The following is a 24,632-nucleotide window of genomic DNA, read 5'->3' on the forward strand; positions in this document are numbered from 1 at the left end:
CCTCTGTGCGTCCCTTAGGATATGACACAGATCCCGCTCTATGCATAAAGAACCTGAAGGATAGTGATGGAAAATAAGTGTGGTGATGACATTGGTTATGGATTCCTGCTCAGCTGCCACAAATTACTGAACATGTTCTGGGTCTGTTTCCTGGTTTCTGAAGGAGGGCATCATAGTCCCCAGGCAGAGACTGGCACAATGCAGATGCGTAGTGCTCCATTATGACTGCAGCCCACCCCATGCCCACTCCCAGAAGACATTCATGGACAGTCGCTGGTGCCACCTGTGCTGTCCAGACCCCATCACTGGGCATAAAACTCCACCAGCGGTTCTCAAAGGTGAACTCACACAAGAAGTGAATTTCAGTTAATGTCGTTTTTCCCACAATTTCAGATGAAATCAGGAGGAGGACACAGCAGCTAGGCAGAAAGAGAAATGGATCTGCTCTAAGATGATAAGCACAGGGAAGCGTGGGCCAAAATGCCTCACGGCACCTGCAGCTGTGGACCAGCTGAACCCCAGCGAAGATGCCTGCTAATTTTAGATGAGGGGAACTTGCGGTCAGAGCTTGTCGGTATTTGAGGGGAGCTCCGTTCCCACTTGGCCAGATGCTGCAATTCCTTGCACATGGGTATGAAAAAGTCACGGGACAGAAAACTGCACTGACTTCAGGAACAGAAAGAAAATGATGATTATGAGCAAAACAAGGACACCCGGTCCAGTCCGAAGACGTTTGAGACTGAGCTGCCTTCCAGTCATGAGCCGAAGTGCAAAGCATGGTCCTTGAAATTTCCCCTTTTCTTTTACACCGTTGAGCTAGCCACTGCTTGGCCGTTACATAGAGCTCATTAATCCCACACTTCTGACATTATATATATATTGACTTCGCAAGTGTTAAGTCATTCAGGAAGAGAAGAAACTCGTATTTGCTTGGTCTCCGCAGAGAAAGACACGAACTAGGAAGTTAAATGCTGTTTTGCTTTCTTGGCTTCACCATATGGGCAAGAGTAGAAGGGAGCTGGAGCTGCTTCCTTTTCCAGAATGAACCCATCTGTGCATAAAACCGGGGTCCCCTTGTGAGGTTTCCAGTGGGAACTGGCATAGCTGACTTTAAGAACTGAGCTTTGATTTCCGGGGGTGCCAGCCCACGTGTGGTTACCCCTGTGACTGTCCACGCCCCTTGGTAATACCACGCTGCTTCCCAACGTGATGGTGATCGCACTTAAATGTCAGACCCCGAAAGATAAAAGATGAGATAAAAGTGTTCCAACATATGTATTTTCTCCACTATACAGCCAGTCACATAGCTGCATCCATTTCCGGAAAGTTCTGTTCATTGAACGCTACATTTAACATCAAGACGTTATAGAAAGCAATGAAAAAAAAATAATAAAACACGAAGAAGGTTTTTGTATTCTAAGAAGGGAAACACTCATTTTTGCCAGGACAAAATGTGTAAAAAGAAAAATTATATTTTAAGAGAAATGAGAATTTCAAAGCAATGCCACCAAAAATATAGAATATTTTTTTCTACATCATTTTTAGGCAGAATTGCTTTTGTCAGGAGTGGGAACCAGGTCTTGGCAAGCAATGTCCTCAGAGACAAAAAAATAAAGAAAATTTTTACTTTGGAGTTTGAAATAAACATCTGAGTTTCTAGATGTAGTGATATGCCATTTATACAATTATTTGATCAATCTAAGGGACTCACAGCTCTATAATAATGCCTCTTTAAAGGGATCTATGGTGTCCTAAGTTTTCAAATTTTGGTATTTTGCTACAAAAAGAATATAATTTTTGCTCCATAAATTATTTTCAAACTTAGTTTTCTGACTACTGAAAATAAAATTGGGTTTTCAAAATGTGGCAAATAAATTCACCGTAAGAAGACCTTTAACAGGTGTCTGAGAATTTTCATGGCCCCAGAGTGTTATACTTTCTGTAATATATATATTTTTGTAATATATATTATATATATAACATACTATATATATAATCTGTCATGTAGAATAAATAAGGAAGCCATTAAACTTTTGGTTCCTAGTAGTGATATGTATACAATTACATTTTAAAATGGCTATTGTCATCTGATTCTGTAGAAAATTTGTCATAAATGCCTAAGTGAATGTCAGTGAGTTATTTATCATGTACTAATATTAACTTTCTTTCCCCAGATGCAAAGAGTTTGGCTGAAATGCTCATGAGGTAAGAACAAAACCTAGCATTCTCAGATATCAAGTTCAAAATAATAATTTCCAAGTTGCTTTAATGGTTTTTAAAATAATTGTCTGAAATTGGTGGCACATTTTATTTGTGACATATAGAGTCCATTCTGTGTACCAAAATATCCATGTTATGCCTAACTGGAGACATGTAGATATCAAATATTATAGTACTTTTATACACGGCACAGGTAGTTTTCCTGTTGACCAGACTGAACCAGTGGAATGTTTCCCGTTATACTGGGAATAAAAAGGCACATTAGAAGTAAATGGTTTGGTTTTGCTTTCACCCAAATATACCACCTTTGAGGCTGAGGCTTCTTCCTAACAGAGTTAGCCAAGGGGAAAGAAAACCAAAAAGGGAAATGTGATGTGTGCTTCCAAGGAATTGGGATGGTCAAGAAAGATCCTTCTTGCCCTCAGCTCCCATGGCTCCTTGAGCACCACTCCACTAGAGCACCAATCACCAACTTCTGCAAATATCTAGTCAACATCTGGTCTTGAGGTCATAGCCTCGTACATCAATCTCATATTAGAAGTACAATGAAAGACTAGTTGATGAATGACTAGTGGTAGTTGAATGAGTAAGTGAACGTTCACCCCTGTAGAAGACACCCCAGTATTTGCATTTAAGTCTTTTATATTATAATGATTAAACCAAAAGTGAAAAAGGATAACCAGAGTCTGGAAATCAGATAATAACAATGTCAGGGATCCCAATGGTTTTGCCATTTTAGGATATTTACTGTAGGAGAAAAAGAGGATGGGGTATGGGGTCTCTCCTACTCCCCACCTCACCATAGGTGGATTTTACTTCCTTCACCATCTTTGCATATAAAATTGGTACTTTTTTGTTATTCGCAAAGAACCAATAGCCCATACCACTAGTATCTTTGAAGACCTAAGACAGAGATTGACTACCATTGGCCCATGGATTACATGTTCCACAGATATGTCTGTTTGGCCATGCTGTGTTTTAGTTTTGGTTTTTAATTTTTCTTTTAGAGAGAGAGAGAGAGAGCACATGAGTGGGGTAGAGGAGCAGAGGGAAAGAGAGAGAATCTCAAGCAGGCTTCCCCCTCAGCAAGGAGCCAGACACGGGGCTCGATCCCACGACCCTGGGATCATGACCTGAGCTGAAACCAACAGTCAGACATTCAACCGACTGAGCCACCCAGGCGCCCTGTCCATACTGTGTTTTAAAACCATGTGAATTGTAGGTAAAGATATGGAGGACTCAGGCTTACTCGGAAATATTTGGTGTGAGCAAGTAAATAAACATGGATGCCATTTGCCAACAAAGATGATGAAAACCTATATGAAATGCCATGATTTCATGCTCTAATGAAAGTGTGTACTTGTTTGCTAAGCAAGTCTGGGACATTTTTGTGGTCACATGGAAGGCATCCAGACACATATGCACTTGTGCAGAGCAAATCTGACAAAACATCTGGAAAACAAAAAACCAGAGTCATAAGGTTTATAATGACTTATCCGCCAAATAAAGTAAAATTTCCAATGTAGACTTAAAAACATGGATTAATTGATGACATTTGGAAATCAAATGATTTCATATGAAATTGTAGCTTTCTGACTTCTCTTGAAAATGCTCTGGCCGTACTGGGTATAGCTCAGAGATAATGGCTGTCTGGAGCCACATGAAGTGCTCCCTTTAGACTGGACATGACTTTTGCTCAGTGTAACAGGTCACCATCCCCCTCCCCATCCCAGTCTACTTCACTGGTTTATACCCCAGCCTGGGTCCCACAGCCCCCTCAGAGAGCTTTGGTCCACTGCCTTCAGCCACTCTCCAACCGGAGATCATGCCTCTGTCTGAATCCCATGACATTGGAACCTGTGACTTCTGACATGCTCAACATTTGTTTGGTTGGAATGAGATGGTATCAGCTTTTCTGAGGTCCTAGAATGCATCCTTCCCCCTTCTTATTAGCTCCAAGCAAGACATCAAAAAGCATCTTCTTCATTCATAGGCCAATCATGGTGGTTGAAAAACCACCTGTTGAGGAAAGCAGGCATGAATAGTGGTATTTGAGGCTGACAGTTGCCAACATGAAATTAGGAACATCAAAACTACCAGTTACTCCCACTGAAGGTAGTTGAGGGGGTTTTCCTCACAAGGGTACAGTGATTGAAAAGGAAGAGAATTTCCAAGCTCCTCAAATAGGCAGGGTTTTATGGGATTTATTTAGAAGTAAAAGCAACGCTTTTAATCAGTTCAGTCTGAGTTTGGCAGGTTAGTGGGGCCAAGCAACAAATGTGTTGTCATCTGCCTGGAGATCTGAGGGCCAACCATGTTGAGAATGTAGTCTGGAAAATCCAGGCAAGTCCTAGCCATTGGTACGGAGGAGGCTACCGAGGTCCTGTCTTGGATCTTCACCGCTGCTTGCATGGGAAGTTGAGGACTGAGCCGGCTGGTGCAGAAGAACACGAACCACAAGCCTACGCTGTAGCCCCGTGTTACCACCGGCTGGTTTGTGATCTTGGGCAAGTTATCTACCCTACTCTCCTCATCTAGAAATAACAATTTGAAATCGCTCCCAGCTCCATCATTATGTGATCTTGGTGAGGGTACCGTATTATCTGACCATGTTCCACAAAAAAAGTATCTGTGTACTTTAGTGGGATGAGCTGTCCTAGGGCCAGAAAGGCATATGTGACTGTAGGACAGACACCTATAAGCTGGTGCTGGGGTGTCTCCCACAGGGTGTCCTCTCCCATCACTGGGCTTCGTGCTTCTGGACACTCATCTATTTCACCCAAGCAAATCGCCCCACAGAGAGAGAGAGAAGAGAGACTTCACCTACCCTGGCCAGATAGAAAGAAGTTTCCTTTTTTTGTGATTAGGCAAAAAAAAGAAAAAATTAAAGAAAAATACCAGACTTCTAAGAGATAAGACTAGCCCAGTCTAAGGCATTAGCCAATACATGGCTAATATCCAAAGACCAGTATTTTATTTTTGATTTTTTTTAACGTTTATTTATTTTTGAGACAGGGAGAGACAGAGCATGAATGGGGGAGGGTCAGAGAGAGAGGGAGACACAGAATCTGAAACAGGCTCCAGGCTCTGAGCCATCAGCCCAGAGCCCGACGCGGGGCTCGAACTCACGGACCGCGAGATCGTGACCTGGCTGAAGTCGGACGCTTAACCGACTGAGCCACCCAGGCGCCCCTAAAGACCAGTATTTTTAAGAGCTAGCTGTAAGTGGAAGAGGGTGGAGAAAGGTTCAAACTGAGAATTTAAATAAATGTTGCTTTTTTAATGTTCATATTTTTATGCACAGAGTAACAATCATCACCCACTCAACTATTATAATGAGGTATGGCCCTGAGATCCCTACAGTTATTCTAAACTTAAAGAAGGCTTCATATGATATTTGGGAAGGCGGGTGATGTGCAGCTTCCTTCATTTCTTTTTTATTCGCCATAAATCTTAAGGAAATATTAACTTTAAAGAGTTGTAACAACTATGAGTAGTTCATTGGCTAAGCCAGAAATACCATCCTCTGTGAACCAGGGTCAGCTCTCTGTCATTTTAATCCGACAACTAGATAGCAAGTGGATGGTGGAAGATTATATTTCAATAATAACTAACAAAAATTTAGCATGACCCCGTATCATACAAAATGTGCAGTTTTGTTTCCGCAATGAAAACATTCCTAATCTTTTCTCTAGGTCACAAAGGAGGTTTCTTCTGGTAGCCTTTTTTTTTTTTTAAGTTTGTTGCTGTTTTAATGACCAATTGTTGTAATTTTGGAGAATCAGCTTTCCTATAGCAATAGACTATAAAATATGGCAATCGTATTAAGGTGAGACCTAATAAACCTGTAGGATGAGAAGAATATTACTGCCTCTGGGACATATCACTCCGGTCCCACTGTACCCCCAAAACAACCTGGTTTATTCAACAAGCGTCAAAAAATATTTATTGAGCACCTCCTTCTGCCACATACTGCCCTAAATCCCAGGGATTAAAAGGGTACAGAATAGAAGGAAATATCCCTTGTGGAGCTCATATTCCAGTGGGAGAGACAGATCACAAAGAAGTCAATTAAATGATGCTCGACAGTAGTAAGTGTTGAGGAAACAAAATTAAACGAAGGATGGGGAGGCGGAAAGTGTCAGCAGAGCCCATAGCTGGGCAAACCTGGCTGCCACCTGTACCATCAAGCCCTGAAGCAAGGGAGGGAGCCAGCCAGGTAGCTATTGGGATCCGGGTAGGGGACGTTTCCTCCAAGCGAAGGGAACAGCAAAAGGAGAGAAAAACAATTAGCTCCTGAATCTCAAGGCTTGTTGGGCCATCCTCTTGCCTTCCCACTGCAGGGCTTGACAGCATGCGCTCCTTCAAGACGGAGGGGAAGTTTATCTCCAGCTTAGATTGTCTTTGCTCATAAACTTGAACCATATTCTAAGTCCTTGGGCCAACTGCCGTAGTGCACAGCAGTCATGTAGCCAGCTTCCTGTGACAGTCTGACAGTGGACCCCTTATTGTTAAGTAGGGTCTGTGCTTCGATTCGTAGTGTTTAATGGAACAGCCGCTGGCTGCCTCATAACTATTCATGATGAGCAGAAGGAACTAGCTCACGTTTCTATTTCTGGTGCAAGGACAAGCTCAAGTCCCTGGTGGAGTTTCTAAACAGACCTTCCGGATACTCACAGAGGAGTAGTTTCCCATCTGTTTTTGTGGAAATAGAGCTTATCTAAACATGACATAACTACAGCCCCCAAGTCACCAATATGTTCTTCATCTTATACTAAGTATGTGAATCTTTGCTTTAAAACACACACACACACGTGCACGCACACACACACACACACACACACACACACACACAGTGAAAACGTAGTTAAGTAAATAATTTTAAAAAGTATATAGACCATGTGAAAAATTCAGGCCACACGTTTGAATTTGGGCTCTGCGTAATTAACATGATCTAGCTACATAACCCACTTACTCATCTGCAGAGCAAGAAATCTGGTTCAAGATCAAGTCCTCAATAAGGAAGGTGCACCTTTCAGAAGCTGTTGTTTTTGTAGGTTGTTTTGTTTATACTCAAATGAAGGAAGAGCCATTATAAAATATTCAGAATATTAACACAGACTTCAACATGCAGATGTCTTCAGGGGGTGTTGGGTGAACTTGACCTTCAGAGTATTAATATTCCTTCAGCCACAGGGTTCAAGGGTGGATGAGTCCTCATCAACAAAAAAAGGATCTGGGGTTCCTGGTGAATGCTTAGTTGGGAAGAAAAGCATTTAAGATGTAGTATGGATGCCCCCTTTATTATAATCTACTAAAAGCAACTAACACAAAAGTAAAGCATTAAGTGAAGTAGGCTCCAGAAATCTCTCTCAAAGTAGGTTTTGGCAATTATTGAACTAGATTTATGGATGCCATAGTTTATCATGATGAATTATTCTGAGTGACTGCTGCTCCTTAGAGGGTGTTCTAATATGCAGTTGACCCTGGACAATGCAGGGGTTAAGGGCACTGGCCCCCCTACACACAGTCAAAAATCCACATAGAACTTTTGATTTCCCCAAAACTTAAGTACTAATAGCCTACTGTTGACCAAAAGCCTGAGCGATAACATAAACAATGAATTAACACATATTTTGTATGTTATACGTATGATATACTGCATTCTTATGATAAAGTAAACCAGAGAAAAGAAAATGTTATTAAGAAAATAGAAAGGAAGAGAAAATATTACAGTCCTGGAATGTATTTCTTGAGAAAAATCCACACGTAAGGGGACCCATGCAGTTCAAACCCATGATGTTCAAGGGTCAACTGTGCACTATTTTAAAATCTTCTCAATTCTTACAATTCTGTAGAAACTGAACAATCACTCCTAGCATGTAGATTTCTCCTTTTTTTAATGTTTATTTATTTTTGAGAGACAGAGAGAGCGTGATCAGGGAAGGGGCAGAGAGAGAGGGAGACACAGAATCCGAGGCCGACTCCAGGCTCTGAGCTGTCAGCACAGAGTCCAACGCAGGGCTCGAACTCACGGACCACGAGATCATGACCTGAGCCAAAGTCAGATGCTTGACCAACTGAGGCACCCAGGCACCCCTAGATTTCTAATTAAAGCCTTTATTGACTTTTTTGCGTTTTTGTGAAACATGCAGTGTTTTTTGTTTTTTATTTTTTTTTATTGTAGGCTGTAACTGAATTTGATTATACCATGCCATTTTAGTACTTTTTACATTTACTTCTAGAAGACAGCTTGCTCTAAGAGTAATTTTCTGGTACACAAATTCTTACAGTAGTTTGGGTTTTTTTTTTTTTAATTTTAAAACGTGATATCAGTTAGGATAAACTAGTGCCAGGGAAGCTAACAAGGTTTATGATTTGTTACTGGAACAAAAATAAAACGACACCATATATAAATACAAATCCATTAGTAGATCCCCTACCCAATGAGCAGCGAGCACAAATGCTTCCTCTGTTGCCATCACTGGAATATCTCATGTGTGACAAATAAAAATGCTGCTGGTTTAAAAATCATTTTTTTTTTGTTTTACTTAGCTTTACACGAGAGAGGGGAAATTCTGAAGGTTCCATCAATATGGAACCAATGCCTATTGACAATTTTCACTTTCTGAACCTCACAACCAATTGCTGAAACTTAATAAATATTATTTGAATGAAGGAAGAAATCTTTTTTTTTTTCTTTCTCCTTTTCCCTTGTCCTTCCTGGCTTTTTTCAGTTGATGTACAAGCACAGGTTGGCATCATGTAACTCTGTTTGTTAAGGCACCCTCTGTCTTGTATTCCCAGTAAGAATACCCGGACTTCGGACACCTTGAGCAAGCAACAACAAACCTTGAGGATGCACATTGACATACCCAGGGCTCAGCTTTTGATCGAAGAGAGAGACACAATGGAGACCATCGGTAAGGTGCCCTGTCTGTGGTTTCACACAGTGTGGCTTCTATGGCCATGCCCTCTCAGCCAAAATCCTGTAAGTTACGGGAATGTCTTAAGGGCCACGTGAGCAAAGTTAGAAGACAGTTCATTGTTACTGAGGAGAATAATAAATACCAGCAAATGGGGGTTGGGAGAAAGGAACTTACACATACCTCAGAGGTCACCTAAAACAGGAGTTCCCCAACTTTGATCCGTGTTGGATCTTTCTTGGGGAGACTATTGGTGCCTCTCCAAAGAACAAACACCTGCAAACAAATAAACCTAGAAGGGCCATGCACGAAAGCCCCATCTTGGAAATCCACTCAGTGCCACCTCCTGCTCCAGTAAGGCCTCCATTAAACAAAATGTCCAAACTCTACTTAGCACTTAACACACAATGGTTTTTGTACAGACTGTCTTTTCTCTATCCCTCAGCACCCCGTAGACACCCTGGAATGGGTTCCTTCACAGTGCTTTGGGAAATTCCCAGGTCCCCGTTTCACAATCGCAAAACAGACACCTGGAGAGTTTTGTGGCTGGTTTTCTCAGAACCCTGCTGTCTTGACTTCTTCCAGCCCTTTCCATTCGAAGTCTGCCATCCCACACTGCCTTCCAACACAGTGCTATTTACTCCAGAATCAGAGACTTTGTATTTCCACTGCAAGGATGATCAGAAGAATAGCTAACATCTACTGAGGCCTCTCTAATGTCACATGCTTGTAAAAGCACTTTATGGATGTAATCTCATTTAACCCTCAATCAACATAGGAGAAAGGCACTCCTTTCTAACTGGGGCGTCGAGAGTTTCTATAGCTTCCAGGTCACATAGACAGGAGTAGAACCCGCGCCCAGCCACCAGCTTAGCCTCCTGTGACTGTCACCGCCTACTTCCATATCAACAAGCTACTTCCCAGAACCCCTCACCTTTAAAGTATCACTCGGCTTTCCAGTAGCCATGGAAACAGACCCAGAGGCAGGTCACCCAGTCTGCCCCTTTGCAAACTTTGCTCAGTTTGTTCTGGACCGTGTTCACTGGCACTTGGTCCCAGGCCACTCTATCCTGTGGTTTGGCTAAGACTACCCAACTCCTGGAACCTATTCTAGGAAGCTCCTGCCAGAAAACCAGTGGTAAATGGCCAGATGGGCAGAACATCTATGCTATTCCTTACCCCCTCCCTGCTTGATGATGTTCTAATAGACTTACAGGCTCCTAAATTCTAAGGCCTGGGATGCTCTTGTTGGATTTAAGTTTGGTCCAGGCATCATAGCACTTGGGGAAGGTTGGTCAAGCCCAGTGTGGCCCTCGATCAACCAAATTCAGTTAAATACCACCCATGTTGTATGAGGAACCACTACTCATCCTAAAATACCCGAGATTTTATTAGCTAGCTCACATCAGGACAAAGCACCCTGCCTTGTTTTTGATAATCTTTACTTTTCAGTAGTAGAGCTGAAATCTCTTTTATTGAACTCAATAGGTTGGGCATCGAAACCAAAATTTCCTTTGAAACGTGAGTTCAAAAATCAAACTTCCTTTGACCTTATAATATACTTACAACATTTGGTAAATGTTCCTCATCAGACTTGTCAATCATTGTACCCATGGTGGTTAAAATAGATAGGTAGTCGTTACTGGCCTAACACCAGAGAAGGGTCTGCCCACCATTTGCAAACAGAGCAAAGTTTGCAAAGGGGCAGACTGGGCAACCTGCCTCTGGGTCTGTTTCCATGGCTACTGGAAAGCTGTACTACCAACCTTTAGCCAGCGATGTGTCATAGTCTTCATGGGATCATCTGTCGCCGAGAGTCGTTTATCTCCTGGTGATGCCTGACAGTTGGTGGATGGCACTTGCTAATTATTGGGAAGTAGAAATGCGATGCTTTAAAACACGCCGGGGTCTGACTACCAGCATCCAATACAAAAGTGCCATTAATTTCTAGCCAGAATGAATGGTTAACCTCACAAACTGACAGGCACCTGAAATTTCCCATTAGAAGTTTGTAACTTATCCCCGCAGATAACCTGCAGGGCTCTTAACAGGGCTCCATGTTAGAGACCATAACATGTCAGTGTTATTAACGAAAAATGAGTGTAGCTCCCAGGCTTCTGATGCCGGGTCCAATTGTAGGAACCTATTTCTGTAGAAAGGCCACCTCAGTTGAGGGCCGGATGAAGTCTGTGGCACGACCCCCACGCCGAGCCCAGGCTCCTGCCGCAGGACCAACCCATGCTGTATCACACGCTGTGATGCCAGCAGACATCCTGGCAAGGTTTCCTCTATTTCCCTGCCAAGAAATTTTATTCTAACTTCAAGAGGCTTTCCTCTCCTCCCAGAGCCTGAGTAATTGGATTTTGCAAGGTTCATTCTGTTCAGAGCCTTTTTTGGGCACAGAAGTCTAGCTGTGTTGTTTATGACTTCCACGTCACCGCTCCGTGTCAAGGCACGCTCTGGCGTGGTCCCAGCTGACTGATAAACTCATATGAACAGCATCCCGGGCTGCGGTGCTTGAAAATGTATGAATATATCCATATATCCTAAGGGAAGTTTCCCTTGGAGTAAAAAAGCCCTTAAGAAAGCGTGCAAAGTATCACAACAAAGTAATGAAAAATGTTGAGGCAACCGAATAATGACACGCAGCTCAACCAACTGCTTCCTTCCCAAGCCCTAGAATGCCCCAGACTCATCTGAACCCGGGCTCCTCCTTGTCTAACCTTCAAATGCCAATTGGGCTTGGAAATCTGACAAGTGAGTCATTCTGAAAAGTCAATTAAAGGATATTCTAGGGTAATTAAAGCTCAGAAGAGGTGGGAAGAAAAGGAACGTAGCTCAGAACCTTTAAAACAGAGGAATCCATAAACTCTGAAGACCAGCCCTTGTCTTCCCCTCCCCTCACCCCAACCCCAAACACTGGCCAGGTTCGGCGTGAGAGCCACCCGAGTGTAGACAGCCTCAGCAGTGTTTTTCCAGTACTGAAAACAGGGCTTGTTTTTGATGGCAACCTCATCACTGGTGGTGCCACCATCTCTGGTGACATCTCAGGTGAGCTTTTGGCAAACACATAAATCCCAAACTCTGTCAAACAGGTGGCTCCGACAGGCCTCCCCAAATGAGTGTTTGTTTGGTAAGAAGACCCTTCTCTGTGGTCACCCTCTTTCATTCATGCTTCGAAAGCCAGCTCCTAAAGATAATCTATATTTAGCATTCGACAGTGATTCCAATACAGTGCTTGAATTTGGGGGTTGTTTCTGCTCCTTTAGATGAGGTGATAATCGTTGCCATGAACAATCACACAAGGAGCTAGGGGAGAGAAGACAAGGGAGCCGTTTAAAGGGGTAAACATGTCTGGTTTCCTGTGTTCCTGCTGTTCTGCAGACGATCGCTCCACGGTCCTGTTAACGGATGCTGACTTTGGGGAGGCGGCCAAACAGAAGTCTCTGACGGTGACACACACAGTGCACTATCAGTCAGTGTCACAGGCCACCGGGCCCCTCGTGGATGTGTCGGACGCGCGGCCGGGAACAAGTAAGTGGTCCGACAGTACAAACTGTGTGGGTGGTACCGATGCTGAGAAGATGCTGATGATCTGTCCCTGTGCAACGAAAGCAGGGCTCGTTGGCCCTGTGCCTACGAAACAAATACGTACGATAATATCTCTCATTGGGACATGGGAGTTTTTACTGTTTGATCTAAGCTGGCGTTCAAACTATGTCACTAGAGGCCAATAACCCTTGGTGTCGATTCACTATCAAAGTGCCAGAAATTTCAGGTCAAGGTAATTTTTTTTTTTTTATTTGGACGACGCGGGAATGGGGAAAAGTAATTAACATCAGTGAGTATCCACTCTGCGCCAGGATTAGGATAAGCAGGTTATGGCAAGTGTGTTATCTGTAAGGCAGCCCTGCAAGGTGCCTACTTAGAATAGATATGAATAGATAGATACGATAGCCGCTGTGTTACAGATAAGAACATGGACTCTCAGAGCAGTTAGGTAAACAGCCTGACATTGTACACACAATGTGTAGGGAAGCCAGGGTTTCACTGCGGATCCGTCCATCCCTGGAGTTTATGTTTTCTCCTGAACACACTATTTGAGAAAAACTGTAGTTCTGGGAAATCCGGGGATTATATTTGACTTAGTTATTAATATCTGCATTCATAATATACAGGAATTAATTACTGCAATGAAATTAAATACCCTAATATGTATCTAGAGCTTATTAATTAGACATTCTTATTCCTTCATAATTGAAATTGTTTCTAAATCTCTTTAAGAGACTGAGAAATTGATGTCCCGATTATTATCTTTCGGAAGCTTTGATGTCTAACTTTTAATCTCTAATCACTCTGCAAAAATTTACATTCTCGGAGTGTTATAATTAGGAAAATAAATAATGTAATGTTAAAAGCTGTGATTCATACATTCTGACTTGTAAAGCATTTGTGAAATGTACTGATGTCATGAAGCAAACCAGGTGATTCCTAAATAACTTTGTAATATGCAAGAAAACAGTTTCAGCTGTTACTGAAATTCATTTCAAAAACTGTCCTTAAGAACAGGCTGAAGAAATCTTCTGTTTCCCCCTTTCGTCTAGCCTCACCCCTTCCTTCCTTGATGACATCAGCACACGCTGAAGACATGAATGGGCCATGAGTGGGAATTAACTTTGCTTGGGGGTGTGTGAGTGAGAGCTTTGCTTTAGAAAGTGCTTCATAGTCCTTGACCCTCTCTCCGGCTATTGGCTTTCCCATCATGATCTGCCTGGTCCAGCTTCTGGATGCTTCAGGACACGGCACTGATGGATTTCTGAGACACTTATTGCTATTCAGTGAGGGAAGAATTACAGACCCAGGGGGACCGACATGGAAGGATCCTTGACCTCAGAATTCCCTCAGCCCAGTCAGCGTGGAAGCTAATGGAGACATTGGCAGGAAAATAGGCAAGAGGCAGAGAAAACATGACAGATGCCCAGATAGCGGTTCCCAACCTTTCGTGTGCATCAGAATCACCCAGGGTCCTGTTCAAAATACCCATTCCAGGACTCCATCTCCAAAGATTCTGATCCACTTGGTCTAGGGTGGGGCCCAGGAATCTGCATTGTAACAGACATTCTGGGTCATTCTGATGCTGATTGTCTGGAGCCCTCACAGAAAAATACTTCCCCAAGTGTTAGACATGGGTCCCTGCCCCTTAGCACGGGGGACAGGACCTCTCAAGCTTGCCACTCTCATAGCCCGTGACTTCTTTCTGCCAGGTAAAATAAGCGAGCTTCCCCACCTTCCTTTCAACGTTCAACTAGCAGAGGAATGCACAAAGGCCAGTCATAATAGGAAGGAAACAGTCATACTGAAGCACTGGGAACATCCCAACTGCATGATCACCACCACCACCTCCCCAACTAATGGAAACATTGATTCAGTGACATTCAAAATATCAACAGAGGTGTGAATTTTGGTCATAAGCAGAAGCGATAACCAGCAAGAGGCAAGTGGCAGGGCCAGAGGCACATGGAAGGGGAGTGTCCGAGTGTCTCATACCTATAATGCTGTAAGCATAGTTGGGGAACTTTAAGGATTCCTGCATTCAGACTCAAAAATATTTATTAAGGTTTTACTTTCCATATGGCCCAGTGATGGGGGTACATCATAAGATGCAAAAAGGCACTCATTTCATCTCAGTAGAGGAATTGGACATTAACCAGGGAACTCAAGCATTTTTCATTTACCTATAAGGACTAGGACTAGGACATGATGGCGAGTGGGGGGAGGGGGGGCCGTGTGGGGATGATGGGAGGGGCTACTTCAGATCCAACTCTGGGAAGATCCGTCAAGGAGTTGAAAATCTGAGTCCAGGCCAGGAGCTGGCCTGCCAGGCAGGGGAAACAAGAGGCAATGGCTCCTAAGGCATGTTGGGGCAGCAGCATCACTGGAATGCCATGGGCAACAGGGAGGAGCCAGAGGAAAGAGGCAGCCTGGTCGCCAGGCCTCCTGGTCCAGCCTCATGAGTTTGCACTCCACTCTGCAAGTGTTGGGATGAGTTGGCAGAGTTCAGCCTGATGATCACATCACACTGAAGCATCCACAGCTTACAGAACGATGCTTCTTTCGTTTGTGACGAGCTTCATCCAGTAATGTTTACAAACATTAAGCAAATCTACTCAACGTCATGCATCAGTCTCTAGTTCAAAAGAAAAACACAGAACTATTCATTTAGCATCTGCACCACATTCTCTACTAGGGATCATTTTTTTCATTAAATGTTCCCTCTGGAACCACATTACGAGGCCCTAAGAGCCTCCCATTTCCCATTTCGAAGTGGAAACAGTGGGTGACTGGCCCCCCAGCAGATGAGCCCCAGCAGAAGTCTGAAGCTGGGAGCTCTGTGAAGCCCGGTTTACTGCTTGTGTCCTGCACCCCAGAGCTTGTCACCTGTGCCCAGTGGTTCACCTGTGTCATCTCAGATCCCGTGCGGCAGTCTCTGCACACTGCAGTTTGGCACATTTGCAGAGGCTGATTTATGATCTATTTCCTCGACTGCAAAAGACACTATTACTCTGTTCTAATTATGCTAGGACTGTGTCACCATTGTGGGAATTCTTTAGTTATAAGTAGAGCATCTACAATACGTTGTCTGCACATTATAATGGCTGCATGATAGAAGTTGTGTTTCTAGGCATTTTGTTTAGTTTTCCAGAGTTGCAACAAAGATTCATTATGAGGATAGGAGAAATCACAGCAATTGACTGTTGAGCTCTCCAGCCGGTGAAAACAGATGCCCTGGCTGTATCTGCAGCTCTGTTCGCGTCCCTGTCGCTCCTGTGGATGAGGGTACACTTGAAAGTGGGGGTCTGATGGTGTCCGTGTCTGTGTCTGCAACCCCCCCCCCAACTCCAGCCACAGGGTCTGACACATGGTAGGCACTCAATAAGTAGATTTAAATATCAACCAACTGCCAAGTTCTGAAATCTGAGTAGAAGGGGTGGAAAAGAAAGGATGTTCAGCATTTTAAATAAACAGGACTCGGGAAGTCCATTTGGCCCCTTTCTTTGTTCTCCATTTCCTGGAGATCCTGAGGAGATCCATTTCCTAAGATGTCCTGAGACATCTAACCGGCTAAGTGTCTGTTTGCTAGATGATCAGATGTTTGTAAGTATGTACACAGTCTCTCTCCAGCTCACTTTGTGGAGACTTACCAATGAGATCATCACAGGAGAACTTAAATTAACTTTCTTACTCAAAAGATGTGCGAGGATACAAAGACACGTGAAATTATATGTGTCCGACTTGGCCCAGGTTTTTGGGTCATATTAACCTGGAAGTCATCCCTTGGTTCACCATCCACCCATCTGGGCCGAGAGCATGTACAAGCGCCCTTGGTGCATGAAAGGGCTAGACCAGGAATGAGTGGGAGCTCCTGTCCTCACCAGCTCTACTTTTCAGCTCTTTTCTGAAGCATGGGGAACTCTCCAGCATCTGGCTTTATGACGTTTAATGGGTATTTTTTTTTCTGCCAAACCTTCTCTAAATTGAGTTTCAAGCCTTCCTGATCAGCCTACCAAATGTCCCTCCACCCTCTTCCCAACAAACAGAATGTGTTCCAATCCTTACCAAGTGTTTGGCACTCAGGAATCATGGGCCAGGCCCCAAGATCCACAAGGCCCCATCACCACCTTGTCTCACAACAGCCCTGTGGGTGGGTGAGATGATAACCCCACTTTCAGAGATGAGGGAAGTGGGCATGCCTGATGAGCTCACAGCCAGCGAGTAGTAAAACTGAGTCAAAGGCAGACAACCTAACTCCAAAGCTCCTCCTCAACTGCTCCGTGTTGCTGTTGAGTGGAGACCATGATTCCCAGGGGATATCTACGGACTGAGTAGACTTCCATATCTACATAAGAAGAGTTTACAACATGGATGGAATCTTTTTTTGTTTAGACTTTGAAAGCACATGCACACTCCAGCCATCACCCGGAATGGTACTAGACATCGTCCTGCAGGAAAATACCTGATGGGGTTGAGGAGTGTGCCATGTGTAATGAGCCCTTGATAAATACCTGTTCATTACGCAATGGGAATGTTCAGGCCTCCACAGCGTCATCACCATGTGAAGCTGAGCCCACAGCACCTACAAGATAGGACTGGGAATAGCAAGGAATAAAAACAGATTAATACCTAGATCACAGTACGCATGACATGTTTTATAACCCTATTATCCCCCAAATCCTCTCTTATCCTGAATTCAGGATGATTAAAATAATTTGATTCAATGGGCAGAAAAGCTTAATTTAGGTTTAGACCCAGTGTTCAAAAGCCAAGAGTTATTTGTATCACTTACCTTCTAATTTGTTAGCTGTTTAGCAAGCATGATGGCTCATCACTAAGTTTTATTTCTATTAGAATGTTGGGGAGCCAAATAAAATGCTTTCCATGCAAGGACAGTAAATCTCAATGTGTATTTCCTTAGTAGCTTAGCTGGTAAGACCTACAAAGAAGGTTAGCAAGTGGAATCCAAGTCAGATTTTTATTTTAGCTGCTATCATAGGAGTTATCATACAGAAGAGTTCAATTGAGGTACAAAACAGCTCCCAAAACCTGATTATTTTTTAAAAATGTGTCAACTACCTCAATATTCTACCAACTGAGATCATTTTGCCTCTAGGAGGCTTGCTTAGAGCAGGACAGAACTGCAAGCTGTGGTTCAAGGAAAGTAATACCATGACCTATATTTCCAATATTATCAGGTCATTGGTAAAACTGTCCTCATCTAGAAGAAAAAAAAAAAAAAAGGATAATGAACAAAATTAACTTAAAAAGAGTTCTAGCTTTGAATAGAGACTGACATGCATAACTTGACCATGGAATTTTCCACATAGGGAGATCTCAGTGAGAAAGGGGTAAGGTCCTGCCCCACTATGGGTGGCCAGGCTTGGTGGGAGGAAACACGGCAGGGGGAGAGGGATGGGAGTGAGGAGATTTCGTCCTTGAAGTGAGAAGATCAAACTGACATCCCCGCCCCCGCCCAAGCATCCATGCCAGGAGTAAATCTGATCCACGGCTGTCTTTGCAAGAAACTGAAAGAGGAATAAGAATGTGAATCCTCAAATCTTATGTAAGGGACTGGGTAATTTTCTGGAAAAGATTCATTAGCATTTAAATAACAAGCCCCATTTATCGAAGCTCTACTTATGAAGTCCATAGTACCTGGAAGATATTTAGCCTCCTACCCGTGAGAATGTTTTTCTGTCTCTTTGAGGACCTCTCTCCTAGCATTTCAGTGGAAAAAATGCAATTATCATTCATACCTTGCTGTCCAGAGAGCTTGGTGCTCGAGCATAACACATTTACATTCTAATCAAGGCAAAAAAAAAAAATACCTTCCAATAAAGTCTTCTGTGGAATTTTGCAAGTAAGTGATGAAATGTGTCTGAAAATCAGTGCCCCAAAGAATATGCACCAAGACGAAGCATTTTGATGACCCAGGAAATCTTAAAATATATCGATTTGGCTGCCATCTTAATGCTTCTGTCCAGCATTGTAGAATGATGGATTAGGTTCAAAGCCCAATAACTATAATTTTCCAACAAGAAGAAAATCTTCCATTTAAAAAGAAAGTCATTTCACTACATTCAATTGTCTGCCTCCCATGATCCAACATGGCATTACACACAAGCCAGTGTCATGGCAGACACTGTATTAGACACTTAGATGTCCAGCATGAGGACATGTGTGGTCAAGTGATGGGCAATCTCTGAACCAAAACATGGAGTCTTGGGCTCCATTTTTTTACCACTTAATAGCTGTGTCACTTTTCCTCTCTGAGCTTCCATTGTCTCATCCATAAAGTGACCCTGGGCTGAGTGTATCCATCCAGGGGCCTATGTGTACTGGAGATCATCATGGGCTCTGTGAATGGACCCAAGGATGAACATCCTTACCCTTACCCTGGAGAAACTTCCAGGCCCATGAAAACACATAAGTAAGTCACTGTAACAATGCCAAGGAATGGCCCCCTCGGCGTTGATCTTCTGACACTGCCTCATTAGGGTTGAGCAGTAAATATAGACTGTTGTGTTTAGAAGTCTCCAGGACATTTTGAAATATAACTGCATAAAATTCCTTTTTTAGAAGCAGAGAATTCAGTGGTGTAAAAGGCCCATCTAGGACCTTATGTTGCCTATAGGCCAGAGCCCAAGAAAAGGTAACTGAGCCTCTCTATTCCCTATTCCACAGGGTTCTAGAAAAGACAGTGTTGCTTGTCCACTCCAGTGTCCCCCCAAAGAGCTGAACTAAGAACTCTGTCCACTCATTGACCTGCTGTCTTTGGTTCCAGATTTAGAGAAAATGAAACCAATCTGGTGCCAGCCTCCGTATATGTAAATCTCTGGTTTTGAGGAAGGCAGACATATGAAATCCAGATACCCATTAACCATGTGTTCTCCACATTGAATGACCCACGTCTTTGACAAAGTTCAATTCCATTGAAGACATATGTTACCATATGCAAAAGACTAAGTGAGTATTAGGACAAGAGGGTATCACCATCTTGGTCTAGGAACTTGAAATTTAGTTGATGAGTAAAACAGCCCTGATCAAGGCAATGAGTAAATAGAAAACCACAATAACACAGGAGATGCCTGGAGCTGCTGTAACAACATACCACAAACTGGGTGGCTTAAAAGAACAGAAATCTATTGTCTTCTGGGAGCCAGAAGTCCAAATTCAAGATGTCAACATGCTCCTTCTGAAACCTGTCAAGAAAGATCCTTCCTTGCCTCTTCCTAGTTTCTGGTAGTTGCTGCTGACAGTCTTTGGCATTCCTTGGCTTGTAGCCCCAGCACCTCAATCTCTACTTCCATTGTTCCGTGGCATTCTCCTCTCCTGTTCTTATAAGGACACTAGTCCTGTTAGATTAAAGGACTACCCTGGTACAGTCTGACTTTATCTTGACTAATGACATCTACAGTGACCCTATTTCCAAGTAAGGTCACATTCTGAGGTACTAGGGGTTAGGATGCGGACATACCTTTTGAGGGGACATGAGTCAACCCATAACAACACCTTAAGGTAGGAGAACCATTAAAAAACAGACCACATTAGAGCATATTTGGCCACGCATGGAAGATGGTGGCTATTCTCTGGAAGTTTAAGTGATGTGCGTTGAGCCACGAAAACATTAAGGGCCAAGAGAAAGGTTTGAATCCATAATTCCTTAGTCCAAATCTAACATTCTTTACCCCACAGGACTTTTTAGAGTGCTTAAGTATCACATAAATGTCTCAGACCACAAGAGAAAAGAAATGAATCCTCTAGACAAAAACAGAAGGAAAGGCTTCCAGGATGCATGAGTCTTACAGGGGCGTCTTAAGGCTGGGGGGGGGGGGGGGGGGGGCAGGGGAAGAACCACCTTCAACACTTTGATCACAACTGATCATACTCTTAGAGACTAAGACATACATTATTCTTGGCCTCTTCACAGATCCTACCACCAGGAGGAATGCCAAGGCAGGACCCACAGCAAGAAACCGGTATGCCAGCCAGTGGACCCTCAACAGACCCCACCCCACCATTTCAGCACACACCCTCACCACAGACTGGAGGCTGCCGACGCCCAGGGCTGCGGGATCAATGGACAAGGAGAGTGACAGTTACAGTGTCAGCCCCTCACAAGACACAGGTAGGGGTCTGCACGCCTCCTCCTCAACCCTGGGGATGGGCACAGCCCTCAGATAGCCTTCACAGGCTCCTCCTTATGCTCTTTCAAGGCCACTTTCAAATTGTTAGGCTGTTTTTTAACCAGTATTAATACAACCTAACAATTTGAAAGCACTGATGATATCCAGGGCCTGGTGATTTCTGCAGGGCAAAACCAACGGGCATCTCAGATGTCCTGAATCTCAGACTCATGCTGTCCTCTCCTTTTAGTTCCTACCCCACTGAGAGAAACACAGATACTTTAAAATGCTCACCCAAACTGTTGCAGTAGTTTCTGAATATACTCTGAGGGCACGTGACCCGCTACCGTCCCTCGGTTTAAGACGTTGCACTGGAGGTGTCATGGCAAGGTCATGGCACCCTCTATAGGGAACATGGGCTGATCCTTTTGACAATTCAACAGGGGTTGATTATAAGGTAAGTCATCCAGTCTGTGCCATCAACCACCAAGATTTCACTTCTGAGAGAAGACAGGACCTAAGAATAGCACTCGGTTGCCCCAGCCCCCAACCTTAACTCTAGAAAAGAAATTATATCTAAACCTAATAGCTGTAGGAAATTTGAATACTCATTTTCTTTTGTTCTGGCTGATACACTTCAAAAATAATGTTCCAAAGGTGGAGTGTTACCCTGTGCATTTATTTTTATGGCTGTTATTTCTCTTAGAAGAGTCTCAGAGTTGCACAGAGGTGATTCAAAACTTTTTCGTGTGTAAAATACAGATTCCTCTGGCCAAGATGCGCCTCCTTTTGTCCTGGGGGTTTCCTGGGCCCCACAAAGGGTGGCAGTCACAAAGGATGAGTCCAAGGGATCAGGGGCCATTCTTCCCACTGGCCAGTTTCGTGCAGAATCACGGCTTCGTTTCTCACCACTGCCGTGTCTTCCTCGCAAGCTGAACTGCAGAGCTCAAATCATTCGTGTCAATTAAAGTCCCTGCGGAACAGAGTGATCCGCAAGTCAGAGCAGGGGGTGGACACGGCCATTCATTTACACGACACTCCCAATCATCTTAACTAAACGCAGAATTTTTTAAGCATTGCTGATTGACGGGCGTGTCCCAGGCTGGGAGCATCTGACTAAGGCGATTGAGCTGAAACAAAGCTTCCTGAGCCCACTTTACTGAGACGTAAAACACAGGCCCCACAGTGACCGAGGCAGTTCTCGGTCAATGACCCAGGACCCTGCCGGCGTGTACCATGATCTGGGAGAAACAGCCACAAGCCAGAGAAGGCCATCCAGTCGGTGCGACCGTAAAGCAATAATTTATCCGTCTCGTTCTCTCTTTTTATGCTATAGATCGAGCGCGAAGCAGCATGGTCTCCACAGAAAGTGCCTCCTCCACTTATGAAGAACTGGCCAGGGCCTACGAGCACGCCAAGATGGAAGAGCAACTGAGGCACGCCAAGTTCACCATCACAGAGTGCTTCATATCAGACACATCATCTGAACAGTTGACGGCAGGGACAAACGAGTACACGGACAGTCTGACCTCCAGCACCCCTTCAGAATCGGGGATCTGCAGGTTCACTGCATCCCCCCCCAAACCTCAGGATGGAGGTCGAGTGATGAACATGGCGGTTCCAAAGGCACATCGGCCAGGTGAGAAAAGAAATGCGCGGACCACTGCTTAGGAGACTTGTCTTCCTGATTCGCTCTCGTCTGCTATGAAAGCCCATCCTGGTGTTTGGACTCAATGCTCCGTTTGTAGGTTGCTGTGTAATGAACCACCCCAGAGCTTATTGGTTTGCAACAGCGACCATCGCTCATTTTGTGTACAAATCTGAAATGTAGTCAGGGCTTGGTGGGGCAGCCCATCTCTGTTCCAGTGGTGTCAGCTGGGCAGGCCCACTTAGGTCTGGAGGAGCCCTTCCCAAACGGCCATGTGTAGGATTCTCCACCAGGTGGCTTGGGCTTCTTCGTATCATGGCCGCTCGGCTCTAAAGCAAGTGTCCCAACAGGCAAACAGTGGACGTAGCTGGTCTCTTAAGGCGGGGCCTGGAAAATGACACATCATTTCCGCCATGTTCTGTTGTTCAAGCAGTCAGAAAGCCCAAGGAGCCCCGATGGGAGAGAAGGAGATCCCACTATGTGAGGAGAGGAGGCTCAAACGCAGGGGGCTTGTGTTGTAAAGCTGCTGTACTTAAGGCTTTCAGAAGGAGAGAGGTCTTACCAGGGGGCCAGTGCTTGGGCCTTGGTTTCATTGAGTTACCCAAAGTGACAGTAACTGGCTAGGGTTTGGTCAGCCACTGGTTCAGTCTTTGTCTTGAGCACATGAGAGGGGTCTGGGTGTGTGGATGGCAGCTCTGAGCCCTAAGGCCTACAGGGCCCGGCAGATCATGTACATAAGTGAAGAGAATGGAGAGCAAGGGAAAAGGGGAATGGTGCAGGCGGAAAATTTAAGAATTCACAGGCTATCTAGAGGGAAGAGACTCCGGCGTGTTCCCGCCAACTAATCCCCAGCGGAAATGGGGGGTTAGGATGAGTGACTTTCTCAAGAGAAGCCAGAAAGCTTGGTTTTATACGGAGACCCACAGTTTTCAAGTGTTGGGCCAGACACTTGCAAACCATTATATGGGGCAAATAGACACATCTTTAGATGGAATCCGGCCATTGCAGCCAGTTATACTCGTCATCTGAAGAATCCCTCTTTCTTCTTCACCCTGAAATAGTTGCCTGTAGACTTTCCTTTGTGGACGGCCTCTCCATTCTTGTTGAATCCAGTTTTATTTCTCCTTTTCCCATTTTCTGAACCTCTCTACTAGTCCTATTTCAAAAATTTATCTTCACTTTTAAATTACTGCAATTCCCTTGGGTTTTATGGCATATAGCCCAGCTGAAATGAGCCTTATAAATGCATAAAAATATATAAAAATAAGAATCGTCTAGCCAGCAACTAATCTTCCAAACTGAGTCAAGATTCATGCCAGCTTACAATAAAGAATGATGGCTTCATTTATTTTCATTCTGTCTACCTCCTCAGGGAGAAGATGAGCTGTGATTTGTGGGTGTTTTTATTTCCAGCATTTTTCGTTGTTGGCATTTATTTGCAAGGCAAATGCGATAAAAACATAAGCTCTTTATGGCTGTAAAGCCTGAGAGTGAGGAAGATAGGAGAGGAGAAAATGTGCCTCTGGACATGTTTAACCTTGGTAGCCTTCAGTTGCTGTCTCTGTAAAATGGGCATTGACGTGGGTGCCTACCGGATGGGGTTTGTGTAAGACACGTGTGGCATAATTTGGGTAAAGTGGTTACTTAGCAGTTGTTTCTCTTGTTGCTTTGTTGAGGGATTCTCGTGGTGACTCCAGTGTGGCCTCCAGATGTGCGGCTGGCTCCTTTCCTCCCTCCCTCTTTTGTTGGTCTCCCTTCCGTGGCCACTGAGGTCCTCAAAAGCATCCGCCTTATTTGCATATCACCCAGTTACTACGCAACGCTTCCATCGGCAACCATATTCCCTTGCGTACAAGAGCTCCTGGGTGACATGATGCTCCTATATGTGCAAGCTTTGAATTAATTAAAGGCTTGGGTTTCTTTTTGATGTCTTGTTTGAACAGAAGTTCAAAAAAGTTTGCACTTCTGTTATGACATTGTTGCTTGGATCCATCAGAACAATCGAAAGATCACAACGAGGTCAGGTAGTAGAGTCTTAAAATGCTCTTTAGACTAAAATGAGTTTATAACTTTAGGTAGGAGTAATGTTTCAAGTCAGCACAAGTCCTCATGTCCACAAACTTTGCTTTGTCCACCCTAGATGACTATTATTATTGA

General features: G+C 44.0%; 1 protein-coding gene across 1 annotated transcript in view; it reads left to right on the forward strand.

Annotated features, from left to right (window-relative positions):
• The window catches only part of DSCAM (DS cell adhesion molecule), a 665,388-nt gene that overhangs the window by 628,135 nt on the left and 12,621 nt on the right, over nucleotides 1-24,632 (forward strand). Inside the window, exons 28-32 of the mRNA XM_040484971.1 lie at nucleotides 2,175-2,205; nucleotides 9,028-9,143; nucleotides 12,531-12,680; nucleotides 20,632-20,829; nucleotides 22,164-22,466. Coding sequence (XP_040340905.1) covers nucleotides 2,175-2,205; nucleotides 9,028-9,143; nucleotides 12,531-12,680; nucleotides 20,632-20,829; nucleotides 22,164-22,466 — 798 coding nt within the window. The remainder of the gene's footprint in view (nucleotides 1-2,174; nucleotides 2,206-9,027; nucleotides 9,144-12,530; nucleotides 12,681-20,631; nucleotides 20,830-22,163; nucleotides 22,467-24,632) is intronic.

This window comes from Herpailurus yagouaroundi, unplaced genomic scaffold, assembly GCF_014898765.1.
Source record: "Herpailurus yagouaroundi ecotype Mexico unplaced genomic scaffold, PumYag 162, whole genome shotgun sequence".
In the NCBI taxonomy this organism is placed as follows: domain Eukaryota; kingdom Metazoa; phylum Chordata; class Mammalia; order Carnivora; family Felidae; genus Herpailurus; species Herpailurus yagouaroundi.